The sequence below is a fragment of the Alosa pseudoharengus genome, unplaced genomic scaffold (assembly GCF_046254945.1).
Source record: "Alosa pseudoharengus isolate Yale_2024_CS ecotype anadromous, Long Island Sound unplaced genomic scaffold, YU_APseudo_1.1 YU_APseudo_1.1_scf_21, whole genome shotgun sequence".
In the NCBI taxonomy this organism is placed as follows: Eukaryota; Metazoa; Chordata; class Actinopteri; order Clupeiformes; family Clupeidae; genus Alosa; species Alosa pseudoharengus.
The window spans coordinates 645,247-669,246 of NW_027468674.1; the positions used below are offsets into that span (position 1 = coordinate 645,247).

General features: G+C 43.9%; 2 protein-coding genes across 2 annotated transcripts in view; one reads left to right on the forward strand and one right to left on the reverse strand.

Annotated features, from left to right (window-relative positions):
* The window catches only part of asphd1 (aspartate beta-hydroxylase domain containing 1), a 15,117-nt gene extending 8,872 nt beyond the window's left edge, over positions 1-6,245 (reverse strand). The window contains exon 1 of the mRNA XM_076298845.1: positions 5,844-6,245. Within this exon, the coding sequence (XP_076154960.1) occupies positions 5,844-6,245 (402 nt within the window). The remainder of the gene's footprint in view (positions 1-5,843) is intronic.
* A 3,191-nt stretch (positions 6,246-9,436) lies between these two features.
* sez6l2 (seizure related 6 homolog (mouse)-like 2) overlaps positions 9,437-24,000 on the forward strand; it is a 58,094-nt gene continuing 43,530 nt past the window's right edge. Inside the window, exons 1-4 of the mRNA XM_076297593.1 lie at positions 9,437-9,494; positions 9,984-10,151; positions 11,793-12,011; positions 22,540-22,670. Of these exons, the coding sequence (XP_076153708.1) occupies positions 9,437-9,494; positions 9,984-10,151; positions 11,793-12,011; positions 22,540-22,670 (576 nt within the window). The remainder of the gene's footprint in view (positions 9,495-9,983; positions 10,152-11,792; positions 12,012-22,539; positions 22,671-24,000) is intronic.

Genomic DNA, 24,000 nt, shown 5'->3' on the forward strand with positions numbered 1-24,000 from the left:
GAGGGTGTAGTAGGCTAAAGGAGTAGGCTAAATCACCAAACAACAATATAGCCTACAGATGCAAAAAACATGTAGCCTAAACATTAGTTCAATATGCCTCTTTGTGGAAGCGTGGGATAGGCTACATTTCAAAGGCTTTCTTTCTTTCTTTCTTTCTTTCTTTCTGTTTTTGTTAACTAGATAGATATAGATAGAGATAGATACTTTATTGATCCTCAAGGGGAAATTCAAGACTTGTGGAATAGTGGAATATTTTTGTTAACTTCTCAGATGAAGTGAATTATTATATAACCTTTACACATTTGTTGAACCATGGTACTAATAAAAACGACAGGATGGTAAGAGCTGAAATGTTGCTTCATTTATCCATTTCCACCACTATGGGAAACGTGGGCCGGTCTTGGGCCTGAAACTCTCGGGCACTGAATTCTGGCAACTTTGAAAACCAGCTTCTTTTGAAGATGAACAGACACCTTTTCAGTTTCAACTATGACTGGCATATTAGTAGCTGCTGGACATAGGTGGCCTGTGTGTGTGTGTGAGAGTGAGATGGTGACCTGGGGAGTAAGCCGTAGAAATGCTCATACCACATGACCAAAATGGTATTTATTTTTCGTTTTTACCTGAAGTTCATACAAAAGTAAAATGTCTTGATGAGTGAGATTAACCTCACCTGGGAACCCTGAATATGCTTTATGCTTTACTATAAAAAAAGCAGAAATAAAGTTCTAAATAAAAGTTCTAAATAAAACCGCTTGCTTTTTACTTTTTACTTTTACTTCAAATACTTAAGTACATTAAATATCAGAAAATTACTTTTGATACTTAAGTACAGTATATATCAGATACTTTAAGACTTTTACTTAAGTAATATTCTAAAAGGTAACTTTCACTTCTACCAAAGTCTTTTTCTAGTACGATACTTGTACTTTTACTCAAGTATTGCTTTCTAGTACTTTATTCAACACTGATAGTGTGTGTGCATATGTGTGTGTAGTGTGTGTGTGTGTGTGTGTGTGTGTGTATAGTGTGTGTGTGTGTGTAGTGTGTATAGTGTGTGTGTGTGTGTAGTGTGTATAGTGTGTGTGTGTGTAGTGTGTATAGTGTGTGTGTGTGTGTAGTGTGTGTGCATGTGTGTGTAGTGTATAGTGTGTGTGCATGTGTGTGTATAGTGTTTGTGTGTGTGTGTGTGTGTAGTGTGTGTGTGTGTAGTGTGTGTGTGTGTGTGTGTATAGTGTGTGTGTGTGTAGTGTGTATAGTGTGTGTGTAGTGTGTATAGTGTGTGTGTGTGTAGTGTGTGTGTAGTGTGTGTGTATAGTGTGTGTGTGTGTGTGTAGTGTGTGTGTGTATAGTGTGTGTGTAGTGTGTGTGTGTATAGTGTGTGTGTGTGTGTAGTGTGTATAGTGTGTGTGTAGTGTGTATAGTGTGTGTGTTTAGTGTGTATAGTGTGTGTGTAGTGTGTGTGTGTATAGTGTGTGTGTGTAGTGTGTGTGTGTGTAGTGTGTGTGTGTGTAGTGTGTATAGTGTGTGTGTGTGTGTGTAGTGTGTATAGTGTGTGTGTGTGTATGTAGTGTGTATAGTGTGTGTGTAGTGTGTATAGTGTGTGTGCAGTGTGTATAGTGTGTGTGTATGTAGTGTGTATAGTGTGTGTGTGTGTATGTAGTGTGTATAGTGTGTGTGTACCTGATGGCGTAGCCCCCGGTGTATGCACATGTGTGTGTGTAGTGTGTATAGTGTGTGTGTGTGTGTGTGTGTGTAGTGTGTATAGTGTGTGTGTGTAGTGTGTATAGTGTGTGTGTAGTGTGTGTGTGTAGTGTGTGTGTGTGTGTGTAGTGTGTATAGTGTGTGTGTGTGTAGTGTGTGTGTGTGTGTGTAGTGTGTATAGTGTGTGTGTGTGTAGTGTGTGTGTGTGTAGTAGGGGTGTAACGGTACACAGAAGTCACGGTTCGGTTCATACCTCGGTTCGGACATCACGGTTCGGTACGAGTTCGGTACAATGGAGGGAAAAGCAAAACAAAAATGCAGAAAGCATTTTTTTTTATTGTGCATGTCTCAGGCTGTACCACCTAGTGTCATACAGTCTCTTCCCTGAGCTATCTGCAACAGCCTGAAGTGTGTAAGATGTAGGCTAAACAGTACAATAAGTACCCAGACTCCATCTGTAACTTGTAAACAAAATAAGACAATCAGCTATAAAACTGAAAATAGGCCTACAGCATCTCTTATTTCTGAAAGTGCAAATTAAATAGAAAAATGATTTTTAAAAATCCACTTAAGCAAGACCTTCAACATCTGTGTTTAGTTGTATATGGAAGGGTCTACAATTTGCCTCAATATTTTTCATTGTGTGTAAAGTAATAATCTAGCCTACTAACTGTGAAAATATCACACTATTTTGCCTTTTTTTTAAAAACGAAATTGCTCCTTTCATTTCATAAACAGACTACAACTAGAAGTCACGTGACTTTGCCCTTTGACGTTAACTCACCGTAGCATGGTTTGTTTATTAGCCTGGTTAGCGTTGTCACTTTATTTTACTGTCTATGCACTTAACACTACCAGCTCCTCATGTGAGAAGTTACAAGTTACCCCAACATAAAGGTAATTACCACGCGATTTACATAGCTTTCTGTCATTACGAAATCATTTAATTTAAGCCATAGGTTTTGGCCCTATTTGTATGTGTATCCAAAGGCTGCTGAAGCGCAGGGGAAGTTTTTTTCCCCTCGTTTCAGTGATTGGTAGCCTACATCATCTGGGTGATGGCTTCGAATATGTGTAGCATTTTTTCCACTCACATACCCAATAACTGCTGAACAACGCTGACACACAGTTTCATCTTATCCACCACTCTTTCGCCTGTACTAACGTTACTGTAACTGAAGTTCTCAAACTTGCGATCTTAAATAGACCAGCGGATCCTCTAACTCTTGTGGGTCTAACCTTAGTGCTGCTAATGACTGACGGACTCGACTGACGACCTGACAAAAAAAAACATAGGCGCCAATCAGAGCTTCAGAGCTAAGGCGAGGCTACAGATTAGCGTTAGGTGTCGCTAAAGAACTCCCGTAACTCTCGCTACTTAACAGTAATTGCGCATGACATTAATTAATCCGCACACGAGTTTTATGTATTTTTATACCGTGTATTCTCCGTGTAAATTCATGCACCGAACCGTGACGCCCGTACCGTTTCGGTTCAATACGAATACATGAACCGTTACACCCCTAGTGTGTAGTGTGTATAGTGTGTGTGTGTGTAGTGTGTGTGTGTGTGTGTGTGTAGTGTGTATAGTGTGTGTGTAGTGTGTGTGTGTGTGTGTGTTGTGTGTATAGTGTGTGTGTGTGTAGTGTAGTGTGTATAGTGTGTGTGTAGTGTGTGTGTGTGTGTAGTGTGTATAGTGTGTAGTGTGTGTGTAGTGTGTGTGTGTATAGTGTGTGTGTGTGTGTAGTGTGTATAGTGTGTGTGTGTGTGTGTGTGTGTGTGTGTTGTGTGTATAGTGTGTGTGTGTAGTGTGTGTGTGTGTGTGTGTAGTGTGTATAGTGTGTGTGTGTGTGTGTGTAGTGTGTATAGTGTGTGTGTGTGTGTAGTGTGTATAGTGTGTGTGTGTATAGTGTGTATAGTGTGTGTGTAGTGTGTGTGTGTGTGTGTGTGTGTGTAGTGTGTATAGTGTATGTGTGTGTATAGTGTGTGTGTGTGTAGTGTGTATAGTGTGTGTGTGTGTAGTGTGTATAGTGTGTGTGTGTGTAGTGTGTATAGTATGTGTGTGTGTAGTGTGTATAGTGTGTGTGTAGTGTGTGTGTGTGTGAGTGTAGTGTGTATAGTGTGTGTGTAGTGTGTGTATAGTGTGTGTGTAGTGTGTATAGTGTGTGTGTGTGTATGTAGTGTGTATAGTGTGTGTGTGTGTGTAGTGTGTGTGTGTAGTGTGTGTGTGTGTGTGTAGTGTGTATAGTGTGTGTGTGTGTAGTGTGTGTGTGTGTGTGTAGTGTGTATAGTGTGTGTGTGTGTAGTGTGTGTGTGTGTAGTGTGTATAGTGTGTGTGTGTGTAGTGTGTGTGTGTGTGTGTGTGTAGTGTGTATAGTGTGTGTGTAGTGTGTGTGTGTGTGTGTGTGTGTGTTGTGTGTATAGTGTGTGTGTGTGTAGTGTAGTGTGTATAGTGTGTGTGTAGTGTGTGTGTGTGTAGTGTGAATAGTGTGTGTGTAGTGTGTATAGTGTATGTAGTGTGTATAGTGTGTGTGTGTGTAGTGTGTATAGTGTGTGTGTAGTGTGGGTGTGTATAGTGTGTGTGTGTGTAGTGTGTATAGTATGTGTGTGTGTGTAGTGTGTGTGTGTAGTGTGTATAGTGTGTGTGTACCTGATGGCGTAGGCCCCGGTGTATGCGCATGTGTGTGTGTGTGTATAGTAGAGGTGTAACGGTACACAGAAGTCACGGTTCGGTTCATACCTCGGTTCGGACATCACGGTTCGGTACGAGTTCGGTACAATGGAGGGGAAAGCAAAACAAAAATGCAGAAAGCATTTTTTTTTGTGCATGTCTCAGGCTGTACCACCTAGTGTCATACAGTATCTTCCCTGAGTTATCTGCAACAGCCTGAAGTGTGTAAGATGTAGGCTAAACAGTACAATAAGTACCCAGACTCCATCTGTAACTTGTAAACAAAATAAGACAATCAGCTCTAAAACTGAAAATAGGCCTACAGCATCTCTTATTTCTGAAAGTGCAAATTACATAGAAAAATTAAGCAAGACCTTCAACATCTGTGTTTAGTTGTATATGGAAGGGTCTACAATTTGCCTCAATATTTTTTTTATTGTGTGTAAAGTAATAATCTAGCCTACTAATTGTGAAAATATCACACTATTTTGACTTTTTTTAAAAAACGAAATTGCTCCTTTCATTTACGTGACTTTGCCCTTTGACGTTAACTCACCGTAGCATGGTTTGTTTATTAGCCTGGTTAGCGTTGTCACTTTATTTTACTGTCTATGCACTTAACACTACCAGAACCTCATGTGAGAAGTTACAAGTTACCCCAACATAAAGGCAATTACCACGCGATTTACATAGCTTTCTGTCATTACGAAATCATTTCATTTAAGCCATAGGTTTTGGCCCTATTTGTATGTGTATCCAAAGGCTGCTGAAGCGCAGGGGAAGTTTTTTCCCCTCGTTTCAGTGATTGGTAGCCTACATCATCTGGGTGATGGCTTCGAGTAGCATTTTTTCCACTCACATACCCAACAACTGCTGAACAACGCCGACAAACAGTTTCATCTTATCCACCACTCTTTCGCCTGTGCTAACGTTACTGTAACTGAAGTTTTCAAACTTGCGCTCTTAAAGAGACCAGCGGATCCTCTAACTCTTGTGGGTCTAACGTTAGTGCTGCTAATGACTGACGGACTCGACCGACGACCTGACAAAAAAAAAACATAGGCGCCAATCAGAGCTAAGGCGAGGCTACAGATTAGCATTAGGTGTCGCTAAAGAACTCCCGTAACTCTCGCTGCTTAACAGTAATTGCGCATGACATTAATTAATCCGCACACGAGTTTTATGTATTTTTATACCGTGTATTCTCCGTGTAAATTCATGCACCGAACCGTGACGCCCGTACCGTTTCGGTTCAATACGAATACATGAACCGTTACACCCCTAGTGTATAGTGTGTGTGTAGTGTGTATAGTGTGTGTGTGTGTGTAGTGTGTATAGTGTGTGTGTGTGTGTAGTGTGTATAGTGTGTGTAGTGTGTATAGTGTGTATAGTGTGTGTGTAGTGTGTATAGTGTGTGTGTAGTGTGTGTAGTGTCAGTGTGTATGTAGTGTGTATAGTGTGTGTGTACCTGATGGCGTAGCCCCCGGTGTATGCGCCCCATGCCGGACCAGCTGTAGCGCTTGGCGTACTCCTGCAGAGCTTCGTACAGCTTCCTGCTTCCTGCTGACGCTGAGGCTGGGAAGAGGCCGTGGCTTAGCACTGGTGTGAGGTAACTCTCAACCCCTTGTCCATCACTGGTTTCCATGGTGATGGGGGCGTTGGCCTCCGTGGAGGGGCGTGGCTCTGGCGAGCTGGTCTGGCGTGGGAGGGTGTGACTCCTCCCCCGAGGGGAGGGCTCAGAGCCCAGGCGGTAACAGTACCACAGAAACAACAGCAGCAGTGACCATAGCAACCCTGTAACTGGCGGCGACGCCAGTGACAACAGACCCGTCACCGGGGGCAACGTCAGCTGCTCCAAATTCCACCACATCCTCCTGCCAGATTACAGAAGAACACACACATTTCAGGTCACTAAATGCATGCACCACCAGACTAACCAACAGTTTCTTCCCTTGGGCCATACGTTCACTAAACCAAAAAAAGAACCCTCTGCAAACTTCCCCTCCCCTGCCATGATCAACCTCAAACACCCCCTGGACAATATTGCATTCTGTGCACCTATGCACTAGGCACTTTTCTTGCTATTAGGCTGCGGCTAACTCATGTGTGCTGGAGGGTGTTCTGTCTGGGAGGGTTTGGAGGGTGTTTCTGTGTGTAAATGTTGTGCTGCGTTTGGGGCTGGGTGGAGGAGAGTTTGTGGGAGAGTAACAGAGAGGGCGGAGCATATAGGGGATGTTTTTCTGTATGTTTACTGATTTATTTATGAACCATTTATTGCTCTTTTTAAAAGCACTGACCAAGAGTGGCAACTTGAATTTCGTTGTGCTGATACTCTGTATGCAATGACAAATAAAGCTTCTATCTATCTATACACAGCACATATTACACACACACACACACACACACATATACAGCACATATTACACACACACACAGCACATATTACACACACACACATATATACAGTACAGCACATATTACACACACACACACACACACACACATAAACAGCACATATTGCACACACACACACACACACACACACACACACACACACAGCACATATTACACACACACACACACACTCAGAAAACTGAACGAAAGATGAAGTCATGCAGCTTTTCCTCTAGTTCCTGACGTGACGTCATCGCTCTCGCGCTTACTTGAGTTTAATTTATTTATCAAAAGTCGATCATGCTAGATCCGACAAACCGCGCGCATGCTGATTGTGTCATTAATGTTGTCAGAATCACGTGTGGGAAATAGTGACGGTCAAATGAACACCATAAATGATATAATATAAACGCGAGATCATGCTTGACGCTAGTGATGTCTTATGCAGATAGATTGTAATTTCCGTCCACTGTAGCCTCGCGACTTACCCGTCTTCCTCCTCACGCTCTCCGTCTCTGCCGCTCCACGTTCTCTGGTAATCTACCCGAGCACGCGGTCTCTGTGGAATGCGCAGCTGCACTTCCCGAAGTCTGTGTGTTCCGCATTTCATGTTACCGGAAAACATCGAACGGAAGCCCCCCTCCTTGGCGGAAACACGCGAAAAGAAGATATTGACCTGAGAATGTTTACGTAATATCGCTGCTGATACGGAGCTTTATCCCACCAGCCGAGCGGCGAGTGCTGCTCTGGTTGTATAACTAACCCCCCCCCCCCCCCCCCCCCCCACACACACACACACACCACCACCACCCACCCACACACACACACACACACACAAAGGAGGGATTACAGAGCATCTGCATCTGGCTAGGAGCTGAGCAGTGCATCTGATTTCAGCACCACGGCTCTGGACAGCTCCGTTGCGGAAACGGACGAGTCGGCTCCTGCGCTGCTGCGTTTCATTCGCTAGATGGCGCATTAGACGCGACACAAACAGAGACCTGCACAGCTCCATCCAAGCACGCATTCTCATACCCTCACGCCATTGACAGTCGACCAGTAAACCTAACGGGTAAAACCTGCTCGAGACGCCCGCTTCACCCACCTTACAACAAGCTCGCGGCCCTGACGGTGACATCGGCGGACTAACGGATACGAGCAGAGGCCAACGTGAGTAATTAAGAGAATGACAGGCACGTGACGGTGATGATATTGATATTTTGGGGGAGTCGGACAGATTGAGGACAAGGCGCGAGCTCGCAAAGCGCGCTGCTTATCGAGAGCTGAGACGCGCGCGGCTTGAGCTTCGGTATTTGAAGGATTTTGAGGAGTGACGCGGGAAAGCAGCTTCGCCACAGGATAAACGGTGCTACCCGGAGACACACGGTGCGTGCTGATAAACGAACGCAGAGCAGGTGGCGGCTTCAGGTCCTGCAGCGCTGCGTAGGGCTCCCGAGACAGCTGAGGCAACGAAGGCTCGCGAGGTATTTTTGCTCCTCCATCACCTTCACAGAAGCTGCACCTGCGCCCCGCGTGCATCCAGCAGCACCAATGACACCGATGACGGGGTTTTTACCAGATACATTTTAGGGAAACAGCGCGCGTGTTTATTATCGTTATTCTGCTGACATCCCGCTGGTGGAGATTTGCGCAGGGCAACAACGGAGAAGGGGAGGTTAGAAAAACATCACGCGCATCTGAAGCAGCGAATGCATGAATTAGAAATGTAAAACAGCCCTGCGGCGTCAGCTACGCTGTTAGTGCGTGTATAGAGCTTTAGATTACATCAGTGATTACATCCGCTGGTGTTGATGAATTATCCATCATCATTCCTCTCTGTGTCGTGTGTGCACACAAACACGCATTAGGCCGAGCTGTGTGCACGGGGATACATCTCGTCCTGTCTGCGCGCAGCAGGGCTTGGTCGGTGTCTCGCGACTGCTCTGAGGTGGAGATCTAGAGTGACATCACAAACCAGAGCAGAGATCGCGTGCCTAGCTGAAGCTATATGTCACCGACGGCCGTTAAACCCGGAGGCCCGAGAAGTATTCATGAAAACACACATGACACACACACATACACATGACACACACACACACACACACACGTTTGAGGAGACCAGCTAGGAGGGCAGACCAAAACAGATGACAACATCTGGAAGAAGAGGACATCTACAGGATCCCCAGCAGCACAGTGACGTCTGTCCAGACCCTAACACACACACACAAACACACACACATACACACGTATAGGCTCCAGCAGCACACTGATGTCTGTCCAGACCCTAACACACACACACACACACATACACACATATAGGCTCCAGCAGCACACTGATGTCTGTCCAGACCCTAACACACACACACACACACACACACACACACACACACACACACACACACACCCTGGTCTTCCTCCAGCAGCACACTGATGTCTGTCCAGACCCTAACAAACACACACACACACACACACACACACACACACACACACCCTGGTCTTCCTCCAGCAGCACAGCTCTGCATTCTGCCCCTTTGGTTGTGTTGGTTTTGGTGTGTTTGTTTATCTCTCCCTCTCTCTCTCCCTCTCTCTCTCTCTCTCCCTCTCTCTCTCCCTCCCTCTCTCTCTCTCTCTCTCTCTCTCTACAGGCTATCTGTCTCACCCTGAAAGATGGTGTCCAGAATGATAGCTGTGACACTCTCTGTCACTATCCTGCACCTCACAGCAGGTAATTGTGTGTGTGTGTGTGTGTGTGTGTGTGTGTGTGTGTGTGTTTGTGTGTGTGTGCGTGTGTGCTTTGATCTGATTGAGAGTGTTATTGTGTCTGCTCAAGAGTATATGTGGTATGTGTGTGTGTGTGCGTGTGTGTGTGTGTGCGTGTGTGTGCGCATCCATGTGTGTTTGCATGCTTTGCTGTTTGAGTATGTGTGTGTGTGTGTGTGTGTGTGTGTGTGTGTGTGTGTGTGTATTGTGTATGTGGGATAAATATAAAATAGTGCCTGATGCTGTGATATTGTGTGTGTGTGTGTGTGCGTACATAGTGGGCTATTTTCGGGTTAAGAACACTCACTCACACTCACACACTCACACACACACATAAACACACACACACACACGCACGCACATACACTCTCTCTCTCTCACACACACACACACACACATGTAATGTAATGTAACCAATGTAATTGGTGTAATTTGTTACTCTGCTCTTCCATAGGACTGACTATTATGAACACAACTCCAGAGGCCCCTCCCACTTCCTCATCTAGTCCCCGCCCCCTTCCTGATCTCATCCACTCTGCTCTCCTCAGCAAAGACGCGCTCTCATTGGCCCAACCCCCAGCAGGGGCCTCCCTCCAGGATGGAGTTATATCAGCAGCCAGAGGTCAGTCCTTTCAGCTGTAGAGCACATACTAAGAGCACATACTAATGCTGTAGAGCACATACTAATGCTGTAGAGCACATACTAAGAGCACATACTAATGCTGTAGAGCACATACTAATGCTGTAGAGCACATACTAATGCTGTAGAGCACATACTAAGAGCACATACTAATGCTGTAGAGCACATACTAATGCTGTAGAGCACATACTAAGAGCACATACTAATGCTGTAGAGCACATACTAATGCTGTAGAGCACATACTAAGAGCACATACTAATGCTGTAGAGCACATACTAATGCTGTAGAGCACATACTAAGAGCACATACTAATGCTGTAGAGCACATACTAATGCTGTAGAGCACATACTAATGGTGCATTCAGGGCACTTGGGAATGACAAGGACCGCCCCCGTGGCTACTTTGTTTTTCCCACAGCAAGTGTTCATGTGCTTTGCCGTCGGAATGTGTGACAAACACGGATGCCACAACAAAGGTTAAAACATACACTCACTAATCCTAAACAAACAACTGTATTTGCTTAAAATATAGTGTAAGACGCTCGTGAAAGAAAGATATGCAGCTTTCAAGTGACAAAAACGGCAAATTCCCAAGTTCACATTAAAACTGTTGGACATGAAAGGCCACATGGACTACAAACGAACTACAATGTGACGATTCGGTTCTCTGGCGGTCCGCTGGCTGGGTTGCAGACAAATTGCCCAATATTTTGCCACTATTGGTCTAAAATCTTTTTCATTTGTTCAGTTATACTCCATATATAATTGTATTAACTTTTCTTAATATTCACGACTAGTTAAATTTAAAGAGATGGTGTTCCAACGGCGGACCACAAGTGGCACGCCACCGGCGGCATTCCACCAGCGGTCCGCTATCTGCCAATCTGATTCTGCTATCTGGGATGGTCGTACTGTGTCAGTTTGAACACCCTGCGCCGCTGCTAAATACATCATGGGGGAAACACTGCCCTCACACAATTAAATTAGGTAATGTGCAGAAGTACGCCATTTGAGACAAAGTGTAGATGGATACAGGCTAATTGGATAACTGCTAAATGGATGTATTATGTTTAAAACAGAGACAATCTCCGGTAGCTATCTCCAGAGCACACTGATAGGCTACCTGGATAGCTGCTAGCTGGATAGCGGCTAACTGGATATAAGTTTGCTGGATAGCGGCTAGTTGCATATAAGCTAGCTGGTTGTAAGCTAGGTAGATATAAGTTAGGTGGATATAAGTTAGCTGTAGAGTGGCTAGTTGGATATAGACTAGCTGGATAGCGGCTAGCTGAGTGTGAACTCAAACCCCTACAGTAGGTGTTGTTTTGAGAGCTTGTCCCATGATCAGTTGTGGTCCATCAATCCACCAAAGTCTTTCTACATCACTGATGTTAACAAGACATCACAACACTAGCCATCTCCAGACACTAGCCATCACAACACAAGCCATCTCCAGACACTAGCCATCTCCAGACACTAGCCGCCTCAACACTAGCCATCTCCAGACACTAGCCATCACAACACTAGCCATCTCCAGACACTACAGACACTAGCCATCTCCAGACACTACAGACACTAGCCATCTCTGCCAGCTCACAGGCCTCTGACCTCTTGACCTCTACAGGCACGACCCCTGACCCTACGCAGGCGGTCCCACCTGTGAGGCACATTCAGCCTGTTTCTACGGTGATGTTCCCTGGTGTCCTTACAACGGCTGTGACATCATCTTCCGCTCCGAGGGGGGGGCAGTCAGCTGGGGGAGGGGTCACTTCCCCCCCCACAGAGGAGGAGACCACCACCACCCTCATCACCACGACAACCATCACTACGGTTCACACTCCCGGTTGGTGGACTCTATAGCACTAATGCTAACTGATTGCTAGACTTTAGACTTAGACTTAGAAAACTTTAATGTCCCCGAGAGGCTATTTGTTTTACAGTACAGGCATGTTGACACATAATCCACAACACAAACATTGAACCAGACATCTACAGCACTATTTATCTAGCACATAACATACACACATCAATAAATAGAATACAGACATCTACAGCACTATTTATCTAGCACATAACATACACACATCAATAAATAGAATACAGACATCTACAGCACTATTTATCTAGCACATAACATACACACATCAATAAATAGAATACAGACATCTACAGCACTATTTATCTAGCACATAACATACACACATCAATAAATAGAATACAGACATCTACAGCACTATTTATCTAGCACATAACATACACACATCAATAAATAGAATACAGACATCTACAGCACTATTTATCTAGCACATAACATACACACATCAATAAATAGAATACAGACATCTACAGCACTATTTATCTAGCACATAACATACACACATCAATAAATAGAATACAGACATCTACAGCACTATTTATCTAGCACATAACATACACACATCAATAAATAGAATACAGACATCTACAGCACTATTTATCTAGCACATAACATACACACATCAATAAATAGAATACAGACATCTACAGCACTATTTATCTAGCACATAACATACACACATCAATAAATAGAATACAGACATCTACAGCACTATTTATCTAGCACATAACATACACACATCAATAAATAGAATACAGTAAAAAGAAGTATATTGCACTTTCCTAAAAGGCCTAATGTCATAAATAAACTAGATGTACCGCATAGCGGAACAAAATATGACCGCCGCTCAGTCCTGTACATCCGTTCTGCGAAAATAAATCACACTTCAATTTGTCTCCATCTTTTACTCCATCCCCCACTCTTGAAACTTTTGTGTATGCTTGTTTGGCATGCCTGAGTGTGTGTGTGTGTGTGCGGCTGCACAGAAAGTAAATCTGCATCAAAAGCAAAAATCTGCACCTGAAAGCAAAAAGGGAGTTGTGACAAAACTGTAACTAACAAACTAGATCCTAATAGAAAGCTGTTAGCTTCCCTAAGCTACAGGTAGTCTTATAAGGTAGGCCTATTTACAACATAAATTGTCAATAGGCTATGCTGGCGATACAAAAAATCTCATTTGGAAACCAATGGCTTACGCCTTACAGTATCAAGCGGACTTAAACTGCCATATCGTGGCCAAAAAGTTGTAATAAAATTCACGCAGCTCCATGAGTCAAGGAAAGCGCGAATGAAGTAGCCACTTCTAAATGTAGTAGGGGGGATTATCAAAAAAAAAGGGCCTAATCGTTACGCGGTGGATAGAAGCACCAAAATTGGTACAGACACTCTTTATGATGTATCTCATCATTTGAGAAGGGGTGCCCAAAATGTCTGGTTCATTTAGGTCATTTTTTAAGGGAAAATCCAAGATGGCCACCTAAAACGACCCAAGGATAATAAAACATTACATAGTTGGGCATCATGGTTTATTCTGCTACTTTATTATTTTACATTTAATATATAGATGGTTAACAAATAATATGTGCAAGATAACCCATGAAAATAATCTTACATGCCTTTTATACAGCTTTAAAGGGGGGAAAACAGGCTTAAAATGGTCAGATTGACATGACTCCCCAAATGAATCCTCATCTGAGAAGTTAAATATTTATGTATGCATAACATAAATATTTTTAAAACTTTTGGAAGAATCTCTTAATAATTTTCAAAAGACAGTTTATTGCTAAAATGTCCACATGATCAGAGATCAAGCCCTAAATAGGGGCACAACTCATTGACCAAATGTTACGCCAGTGTTAGCGTTAGCATTAGCCAATGTAGAACCACTAGCTGGGTTCCAATTATCAAGCTAAATCTAGGCAAACAAAGGCATCCCTATGCTAATTGTGTCCTCATGATCGCCTGGGGTGCGTATTTGTGAATCTGTGGGGCTTCCTGGGGGGTCTTGTACCGTTATTTCGGGAATAACATTAGAAGCTACGAAATTTTGATTTGTACTACAGGAACGGTAGCCAGCTAGTATTTAGCTGTGCAGTATGTACATTGAGTAAACCTCCCTCATGATACCTTGACATGCTAGTGAGAGAACTAGCAGCCTGGGCTTTTAGCTCAATTACTAGCATGCTCGCCTCCCGATCCGAGATGCTAGAGAGCAAATATACATTCAGCCAGCTCAAATAGCGCAAAAATATATGCTCTGTCTTCCAGAGAAGTATACACTACAATTCCAGCTGTTACTTGTCAACCAAAGGCCATCTTAGTGCCAAAAGTTAACCAAACCGAACTTAGCATGGGCAATAACAGAGGAGGAAAAGTGGGGTGAGCATGCAATCAAACTGATGCTTAATTTCAGCCAGAACTGTCTGACCCACCTGCTATAAACTCACTCCTTCCTATCTTTCATGAAAAAGCTGCCAGCTTTGCCATGGTCAGACATGGTATGAATGTTGTAAAATAATTGACAGAGAACCTAAATTCCGGCCAGGTGCCAGTTATGGCATTTGACCAACCACTATATACATTTACAAAAATGGTTCAGTGGAGTGATCCAGAGATCCAGACTGTTATGGAGAGAGGTTTGTGATGCTTGGTGGGTTACACATAGAGATGGCTCTATGGAACACAATCGGATAACTTTTAGATGGAAGTAGTTGAACAACTGCACTATGTGATAATGGGGTGGCTACCTCTGGAACAGCAGACTCCTTCTAAAGGGTGGGCTGCATGGAAACCATTTCCAGAAGTAATGGATGCCTTCATTGCTATGACAGCAAATCCTTTTCAACTGCTTAGCCAGGAATCAAACATGTTTGCATTGCTGGAGAAGTACACTTGTGTTCTTTACGATAAGAAAACGGATCTTGAAAAAGTCAATGATCTCAGGAAGGACTTGTTTTCTCAAATATGTCTCTCAATGGGAAATACCCCTCCCACACAGGCTGCACTGATACAGCATTCAAATAGAGCAGTGTACCAAGCTAGCATTTGGTCCAAAGGTCTGCAGGCTACCCAGTCAGTGCCTTCTCCTGAAAAATATGGATGGACCCAATTAGATAGATAGATAGATAGATAGATACTTTATTGATCCTCAAGGGGAAATTCAAGGGTCTCAGTAGCATACAGACATAACACACAACATGCACTTACAACAGAAATGGTAAATATTAGTATAAGTATAAACATATAACTAAACTTCACTGTACAATAAAGACAGTAGAAGATAAGATAAGAAACTAACAAAACTAAATACTAAATACACTATATAAGTTAAATTAAGAAAGTCCAATGTGCTTGAGGGTGATCAAGCATAAGACGCTTGTAGTGACAGGGCCAGGACTGGAGAGGTGCTAAAGAGAGTGGGTGTCATGGTGAAGGTGCAAAAGGTAGTCCAACATTAGTCCAACAGTGCAACCGTAAGGTCTAGAGACCAGCATAAATAATATAGACAAATAGGAGAGTAAAGTGTAATGTAGACAAGGTAAAATAAAAAACAATTTCAGTGCAAGAGCAGGTTGAGGTAACAGTGTAGCAGTAAAACAGTAGTGAAAACATTAGGCTGTGTACAATAGTAAAACAGTAGTAAAACAGTAGTAAGCAGTAGTGGGCAGTCAGTACTCAGAAAAACATGGGCATGGAGAGGGTGGAGAGGCAGACAGACTAAGCAGAGAAGTCTATCTCTCCTCTTCCCTTTAGTGAGGCATTGAACAGCTCAATGGCCCTAGGAACAAATGACTTCCTCAGCCTTTCAGTTGTGCATGGCAGTGAGCGAAGTCTCCAGCTGATAAAGCTCTTTTGGTTTTTGATAGTGCAGTAGAGCGGATGACATTCATTGTCCAAGATGTTGATCAGTTTGTTTAGGGTTCTTTTGTCAGATATTGAAGTGATGCACTCCAGTTCAGCTCCCACTACAGAGCCAGCCTTCCTTACCAGCCTGTCAAGTCGCCCAGCATCCTTCTTCTTTGTGCTTCCTCCCCAGCATACCACTGCATAAAAGAGGGCGCTGGCCACAACAGACTGATAGAACATCCTGAGGAGCTTGCTGCACACATTGAAGGACCGCAGCCTCCTCAGGAAGTACAGCCTGCTCTGTCCTTTCTTGTAGAGTGCATCAGTGTTGGCTGACCAGTCCAGTTTATTGTCCAGGTGGAGACCCAGATACTTGTAGGTGCTTACCACCTCCACATTGACCCCATCAATGGAGACTGATAGCAGAGCGGGCTTAGACCTGCGGAAATCCACCACCATCTCATTGGTCTTTGAAGTGTTTAGTTAAAGGTGATTGAGTTTGCACCACTGCACAAAGTCCTCCACCAGGCTCCTGTACTCCTCCTCTTGCTCGTCCCTGATACACCCCACAATTGCAGTATCATCAGAAAACTTCTGCATGTGGCATAACTCGGTGTTGTAGCGGAAGTCAGATGTGTACAGGGTGAACAGGACTGGAGAGAGCACAGTTCCCTGTGGCGCTCCGGTGCTGCTGATCACAGTGTCAGAGAGGCAGTTCTTCAGTCTGACGAACTGTGGTCGCTCGGTCAGGTAATCCGTGATCCAGGTCACCAGGTGACGTCCACACCCATCTGCAAGAGCTTGTCTCCCAGTCTGAGGGGTTGGATGGTGTTAAAAGCACTTGAGAAATCAAAGAACATGATTCTCACAGCGCTTTTCCCCTTGTCTAGGTGAGAATGTGTCCTGTGTAGAAGATAAGTGATGGCATCGTCCATGCCCACTTTCTCCTGGTATGCAAACTGTAACGGGTCTAGTGCATGGCGTACCTGGGGTCTGAGCATGCCTAAGACCAGCCGCTCCATTGTTTTCATCACATGTGATGTTAGAGCGACAGGCCTGAAGTCATAAAGCTCACTAGGGTGTGGTTTCTTGGAGACGGGGGTGAGACATGATGTCTTCCACAGTGTTGGAACTTGTCCGAGACATAGACTCCAGTTGAAGATGTGCTTCAGTGGCTCCCCCAGTTCAGCAGCACAGGCCTTGAGCAGCCTTGGACACAGTCTGTCAGGCCCGGCTGCCTTACGAGGATGGAGTTTCCTTAAGAGATAACTTACTTGGTCCGCTGAAATGATGGGGGGGATGAGGGGAGTGGAGGGGGAGGAGGAGGAGGGGTGCTTCTGTGAGGGTTGTCGTGTGGCTAGAGACTGATGGCCGTTGGCTGAGGCCATTGTTGCCGCACTACTCGTGGTCACCATGTGGGGGAGAGGTGCGATAGCCTGATCAGCAGTGATGGTGGAGGGGGGGAAGGGAGTGGAGGGGGGCAGCATCTGAGGTCTGTGTGTCTGATGGCTGTTGACTGAGGTCGTTGTCACCTCTTTGTTCGTGGTCGCCATGTGGGGGAGGGGTGCAATATCCAGTGATTGTGGGGGTGAGTGTTGCACTGGTAATGAGGTGGGGTGGGGGTGGGCAATCGAACCTGTTGTAAAAGTGGTTCAGCTGGTTCGCCCTGTCCAGGTCTCCCTCCACAGAGCTGCTGCTCTTCTTAAGGCCAGTGATGGATTTCATACAGTCCCACACCTCCTTCATGTTGTTTTCTTGCAGCTTCTGTTCCATCTTCCTTCTGTAGTCCTCCTTTGCCTCTTTCAGCTTAATCTTGAGTTCCCCCTGTACTCGCCTCAGCTCTGCCATGTCCCCCTCCTTAAACGCCATCTTTTTCCTATTGAGAAGGGTCTTGACATTACTGGTTATCCAAGGCTTGTTATTTGGATAGCAGCGTACAGTCCTTGTGGGAACAACAATGTCCATACAGAAGTTCAGATAGTCAGTAGTGCAATGTGTGACCTCCTCAAAGTCCTCTCCATTCAGTAGCACACTCCAGTCAGTGGACTCAAAGCAGTCTCTCAGAGCCTGAAGGTGCGCGTGGCAACTGGTAGCCTCTGTACTTTTGGCTTGTACATTGGCTGCAAATGAATGAGGTTATGGTCCGACTTCCCCAGTGGGGGAAGGGGGGTGGCACTGTGAGCATCGCTCACGTTTGCATACATGAGATCTATTGTCCTGTTTTTCCTAGTTGGGCAGTCAACAAACTGGTAAAAGTTTGTGAGGGTGGAATCCAGTGTAATGTGGTTGAAGTCACCAGAGATGGCAAAGAAGGCATCACTGTGCTGAGTTTGGAGCCTAGCGACTGTAGAGTGAATGACGTCACACGCTGTGTCAGGGAGGGCTTGAGGCGGCACGTAGACACAAACAACAATGGCGTGCGAGAACTCCCTCGGCATGTAGTATGGTCGTAGACTGACCGCTAGTAAATCCACATCCTTACAGCATACAGTCTCCTTTACTGTTACATGTGCAGGATTGCACCATCTATTGTTAATGTATAGCACCAGTCCGCCTCCCTTCTTTTTGCCAGAAAGTTTACAGTCTCTGTCCAAACGAGCTACACTGAAGCCGGGCAGCTCAACGTTAGCCGGGGGGATATGACTTGTTAGCCACGTCTCCGTAGCTTAGCAAACTACAATCCCTGTACAACTTCTGATTTCTTACCAGGGCAGCCAGTTCGTCAGTCTTGTTGGCCAGTGAGTTCACGTTTCCCATAACCATCGAAGGAACTGAGGGCTTGTGTCGCCACTTCTTCTCCCGACGCCTAGTCCTTACTTTAACTCCCGCTCTGCACCCCCGAAAGCACCACAGCTCCTCCGGGATGTTTACGTGAACCCTACCAGCATTCCGTCGTATTGCAAGCAGCTGATTCCTTGTGTACACAAGTTTGTTGCCGCTGGAGCATTGTAATAGATCCATATCCATAGGATAGAATGAAAAACACTCTCAAAGTGCGTAATCCAAAAAAGTTGTAAAGTAAAAAAAGTAAAAAGTAAACAAAAGACGTTAAGAAAAAACACGGAGACACGGAGCTACCTCGACAGGCTGCCTCTCTCGACTGCGCCGGAACCGGATTATTAGATGATTTTTGGACACCTTTATGGACACTTTTACCAGAGGCAGCCAAAGTATGTACAGAACCTCTTAAATGTGGCAGCAAAGGTGAGCCTCTCTGCTCTCGAAAGTGCCGATGCCAGGATGCTGGGTTGCCTTGCACAGTATTATGCCAATGTGCCAGAGCATGTGAATAGATGCAAATATGCAGTATGTAGACTAGGACTAATGTAATCTAGTGTGGTGTTTTACTGTGTCTTAAGAAGTTGCAGGGGACATGTGTGCTTAATTGTATGTTTTTTATGAGGTCTGCCTGAGGTACTTGAGTGTCTGTGTTTATAGTATCCTTGAGACAATTGGTGGATATAGCCATAGTGTAGCCATATTGTCTGCTTAAAACAGAGACATATCTATGACACATACCTAATTTCATGCTTTTAGGAGGTTGTTTAGGTGGCCTTTGAAATAGCTGCCAATTCTGTGGATAGGCAGTGCAGCCTTTTTTCAATTTCTTTAAAAATGAACTTCCCGTTTGAGATTTCTTGGAGTAATCTTCCAGGATAACGTAGACCCAAGGGACATATATCAAATTTCAAGCTTTTAGGAGGTTGTTTAGGTGGCCTCTGAATCAGCTGTCAATTATATGGGTGGCCATTTTGAATTTCTTCAAAATCTCACTTCCTGTTTGAGATATGTTTGGTCACTCCTTCTATGATGTCTTAGGGTCACCCAAGGAATATATAAGCTTTTAAGAGGTTGTTTAGGTGGTGATAGAAGGGAGATAGAAGGGAGCGCAATTTTTGTGAATTTCTTTAAAAACTCACTTCCTGTTTGAGATTTTTTTGGGCACCCCTTCTACGATGTCTTAGGATCACCCAAGGAACATACATACCAAATTTCAAGCATTTAAGAGGTTGTTTAGGTGATGTTTGAATCAGCTACCAATTTTGTGGCGGGGAGCACAGCATTTTTCAATTTCTTTACAAACTCACTTCCTGTTTTAGTTATTTTTGGGCACCCCTTCTAGGATGTCTTATGATCACCCAAGGAACATACATACAAAATGTCAAGCTTTTAACAGGTTGTTTAGGTAGTGTATGAATCAGCTGCCAATTTTGTGGCGGGGAGTGCGGCATTTTTCAATTTCTTTAAAAACTCACTTCCTGTTTGAGATTTTCTTGGGCACCCCTTCTATGATGTCTTAGGATCACCCAAGGAACATGTATAGCAAATGTGAAGCTTTTAAGAGGTTGTTTAGGTGGTCTTTGAATTAGCTGCCAATTTCGTGTCGGGGAGCGCAGCATTTTCAATTTCTTTAAAAACTCACTTCCTGTTTGAGATATTTTTGGGCATCACGTAACGATTTTTCACATAATCTCCCCTACTAATGGGACCCACTACACAGTAGCTTAAGGTGTGTTGCTAAAGCAGCCATAATGAAATGAAGGTGTCATTGTTTGGATACTTCACACACACGTGCTTTTTAATTAAAAGACTACAACTACCAAGCTGGAATCAAAGCACATCGATTCCCCTCTCACACCCTGCACACACTTAAAACAAATAAACAGGCGTCTCAGTCTCACGCATGTATAGGCAAAACTGTATCAGACCGGTGTAACGTTGGTAAATCTTCCATTGCACAGAATGATTTTTGTAGCACGTGCAACAAATGACAGTCGAAAGATACAATTACAGTGCTGCTATCAATTTGCTTGGTATAACCGCATTTATAGTTTTCTACAAATGCAATCAATCAAATTGGTCTCCATCACTCAACCAACGCTAACGGTAACATTATTGTACCTAGGCTTGGTCCTTATTGATATTATAAGATTAACGTACCTGCAGTAAAAACCAAGCATGTCCGATAAACATCCTCAGATTTATTTCGGCTTCAAGAAGAAATGGGAATTACATTTCATGTGAACATCGTCCTATCCTTATTAGACGTTCTCTGCGGTAAACTACAGTCCTTGTAGGAAGCGTCCATTGTTTTTCCAACCCACTTTTAACTTCCAACAAAATTACGTCTCACTGCAACGATGCGCCATCTAGTGGACAAATGACTACTTATCGCCAATACTGGAAATGCAGCCATGATGATGATGATGAATATTTGGCTTTCTTTTAATCCTACTGAATTTGTAATTATGTATCGGCCGTTCTAATACCGATAGTATGTGCGTGGCTGTGTGTGTGTGCATGTGTATATGAGTGCACCACCATCTACAGGCCAATGAGTGTACAGTCACTAAATGTACACATAACCTAATTTTTTTTAGACCTCCCCATGGATGAAATTCTACGAAACTTGGCATACCCCCAGAGAATGCCAGGTCAATCATACACATAAAATTTGGTGCAGTTCTGAACATCTTAACTGAAGATAGGGGCGATTAAAGCAGAATAATATTGCATTTTCATTTTTTACCGGGGGGGGGGGGTGCAAATCACAAATGTGGGCCCTTGAGACCAACATACCATAAAAGATTCTTCATCCTCAGTGCCACGGTTCAGGTAGTTATTTAGGAAAAACTGTTTTTTTTGCGGTTCGGGGGGCCCAGCACAGGGGGGGAGTGGCCCCCAGGGACGAAACGAAATTTTTCCATAAAAGTCTAGTGGGGCTACATACCCACCAAATTTCATGTGCACCGGTGTTTCGGTGTCCCGGGTATCGTTGACCAAAAATTCAGGAAGTAGATGACGGGAAAAAAAGAAAAAAAAAACTTTGACAATCATTATATGACCGCTTCGCTAGCTTCGCTAGCGTCGGTCATAATAAAACTAAAACTACTGCACAGTAGCCTACTTCACATATATCCCTCCTGTCATACCCTTCCCCACAATTTTCCACAGGTTTTAACACTCTTCCCCAATTTGTTCCTATGTGTGATTTTTGAATGTCCATACAATACAATAGGAGAGAATACTCTCGATAAAGGACTTGTAGAAAAGAGTCAAAATGTTGTTATCAACATTAAAAAAATTAAGTTTCCTAAGAAAATACAGACGTTGTTGGCCCTTTTTAAAAACAGCATCAGCACACTGATCCCAGGATAATTGATGGTCAATGATAAGACCATATAGTGTATATACCATATAGTACAGTTTTCAGTGCTAATGCTAACATGATGCTAACATGTGTGTGTATGTGTGTGTGTGTGTTTAGTTCAGTGTAACTCCAGCCTATCTGTCTAATGATTGTGTGTGTGTGTGTGTGTCCAGCCTATCTGTCTAATGTCTCTCTCTCTCTCTCTCTCTCTCTCTCTGTCTCTCTCTCTCGGTGTGTTCAGTGTAATGCCAGCATATCTGTCTAATGTCTCTCTCTCTCTCTGTGTTGTGTAGTTCAGTGTAATGCCAGCCTGACGGGGCTGGAGGGCCTGGTTGAGTCTAATGTCTCTCTCTCTGTGTGTGTGTGTGTGTGTGTGTGTGTGTGTTGTGTAGTTCAGTGTAATGCCAGCCTGACGGGGCTGACGGGGCTGGAGGGCCTGGTTGAGTCTAATGTCTCTCTCTCTCTGTGTGTGTGTGTGTGTGTGTGTGTGTTGTGTAGTTCAGTGTAACTCCAGCCTGACAGATAAGGAGGGCCTGGTTGAGTCTCTGGACCCCCTGGCAGCTCCTCTGTCCCCACTGGAGTGCACCTACAGCATCGCCGTCTACCCTGGATACGGCGTAGAGATACAGGTAAACATTGCCGTCTACCCTGGATACGGCGTAGAGATACAGGTAAACATTGCCATCTACCGTAGAGATACAGGTAAACATTGCCATCTACCCTGGATACGGCATAGAGATACAGGTAAACATTGCCATCTACCGTAGATATACAGGTAAAAATTGCCATCTACCCTGGATACGGCGTAGAGATACAGGTAAACATTGCCATCTACCCTGGATACGGCGTAGAGATACAGGTAAACATTGCCATCTACCGTAGAGATACAGGTAAACATTGCCTTATACCCCGGATAAAGCGTAGAGATACAGGTAAACATTGCCATTTATCCTGGATACGGCATAGAGTGGTGTGTGTGTGTTGTGTTAATACTTAAAATACTTGTGTGTGTGTGTTTGCGTGTTGTACTACAGTATTTTTGTATTGCTAGGATGCACTTCATGAAACTGGGATCCAACTGATCCTTACCTTTGTGATCAACTTCACCTGATCACCCTTACGGAAATGTCAGGTTTCTGGTGAACAGTTGCCACAAATTTGCGGCAAGGTCATATTTTCACATGCAAATTAGGTTTGTTGCAAATGGTTGTGGTTAACTTTTGGCAATGTTGCAGCAAATTTGCAGCAATGCCATATGCAAATTAGGGTTGTCACCAGAAATTCAATGGAAGTTTTGTGTGGTAAGTGTTGTGGTAAATCACTGGCAAACACATTTGCCGGAACTAGCGGCCAACACTGGCAAACTTCTGGTAATATTTTCTAGTGAACTCATTTGTTTCCCACAAATCATCCAGAAGTTTGCTGCAAATCTGCCACAAACATTTCATTTTTGTAAGGGCACCTGATGATGTCTTGAAAATGTGTTAACACTTGTTCATTGGTTCCTTTTCAAAACATTTAACGTAGCTGCCATTGAAAGACTATCAGATTAATTTAACGTAGCTGCCATTGAAAGACTATCAGATTAATTTAACGTAGCTGCCATTGAAAGACTATCAGATTAATTTAACGTAGCTGCCATTGAAAGACTATCAGATTAATTTAACGTAGCTGCCATTGAAAGACTTTTTAGATTAACGTATGCAACATAGCTGCCATTGAAAGACTATCAGATTAATTTAACGTAGCTGCCATTGAAAGACTATCAGATTAATTTAACGTAGCTGCCATTGAAAGACTTTTTAGATTAACGTATGCAACATAGCTGCCATTGAAAGACTCTATCAGATTCATTTAACGTAGCTGCCATTGAAAGACTCTATTAGATTCATTGTATCTGTTCACAGCTGTCAGCTATTGCCTGTATAATTATGAATCTTTAATTCTTCAACCAGCTAG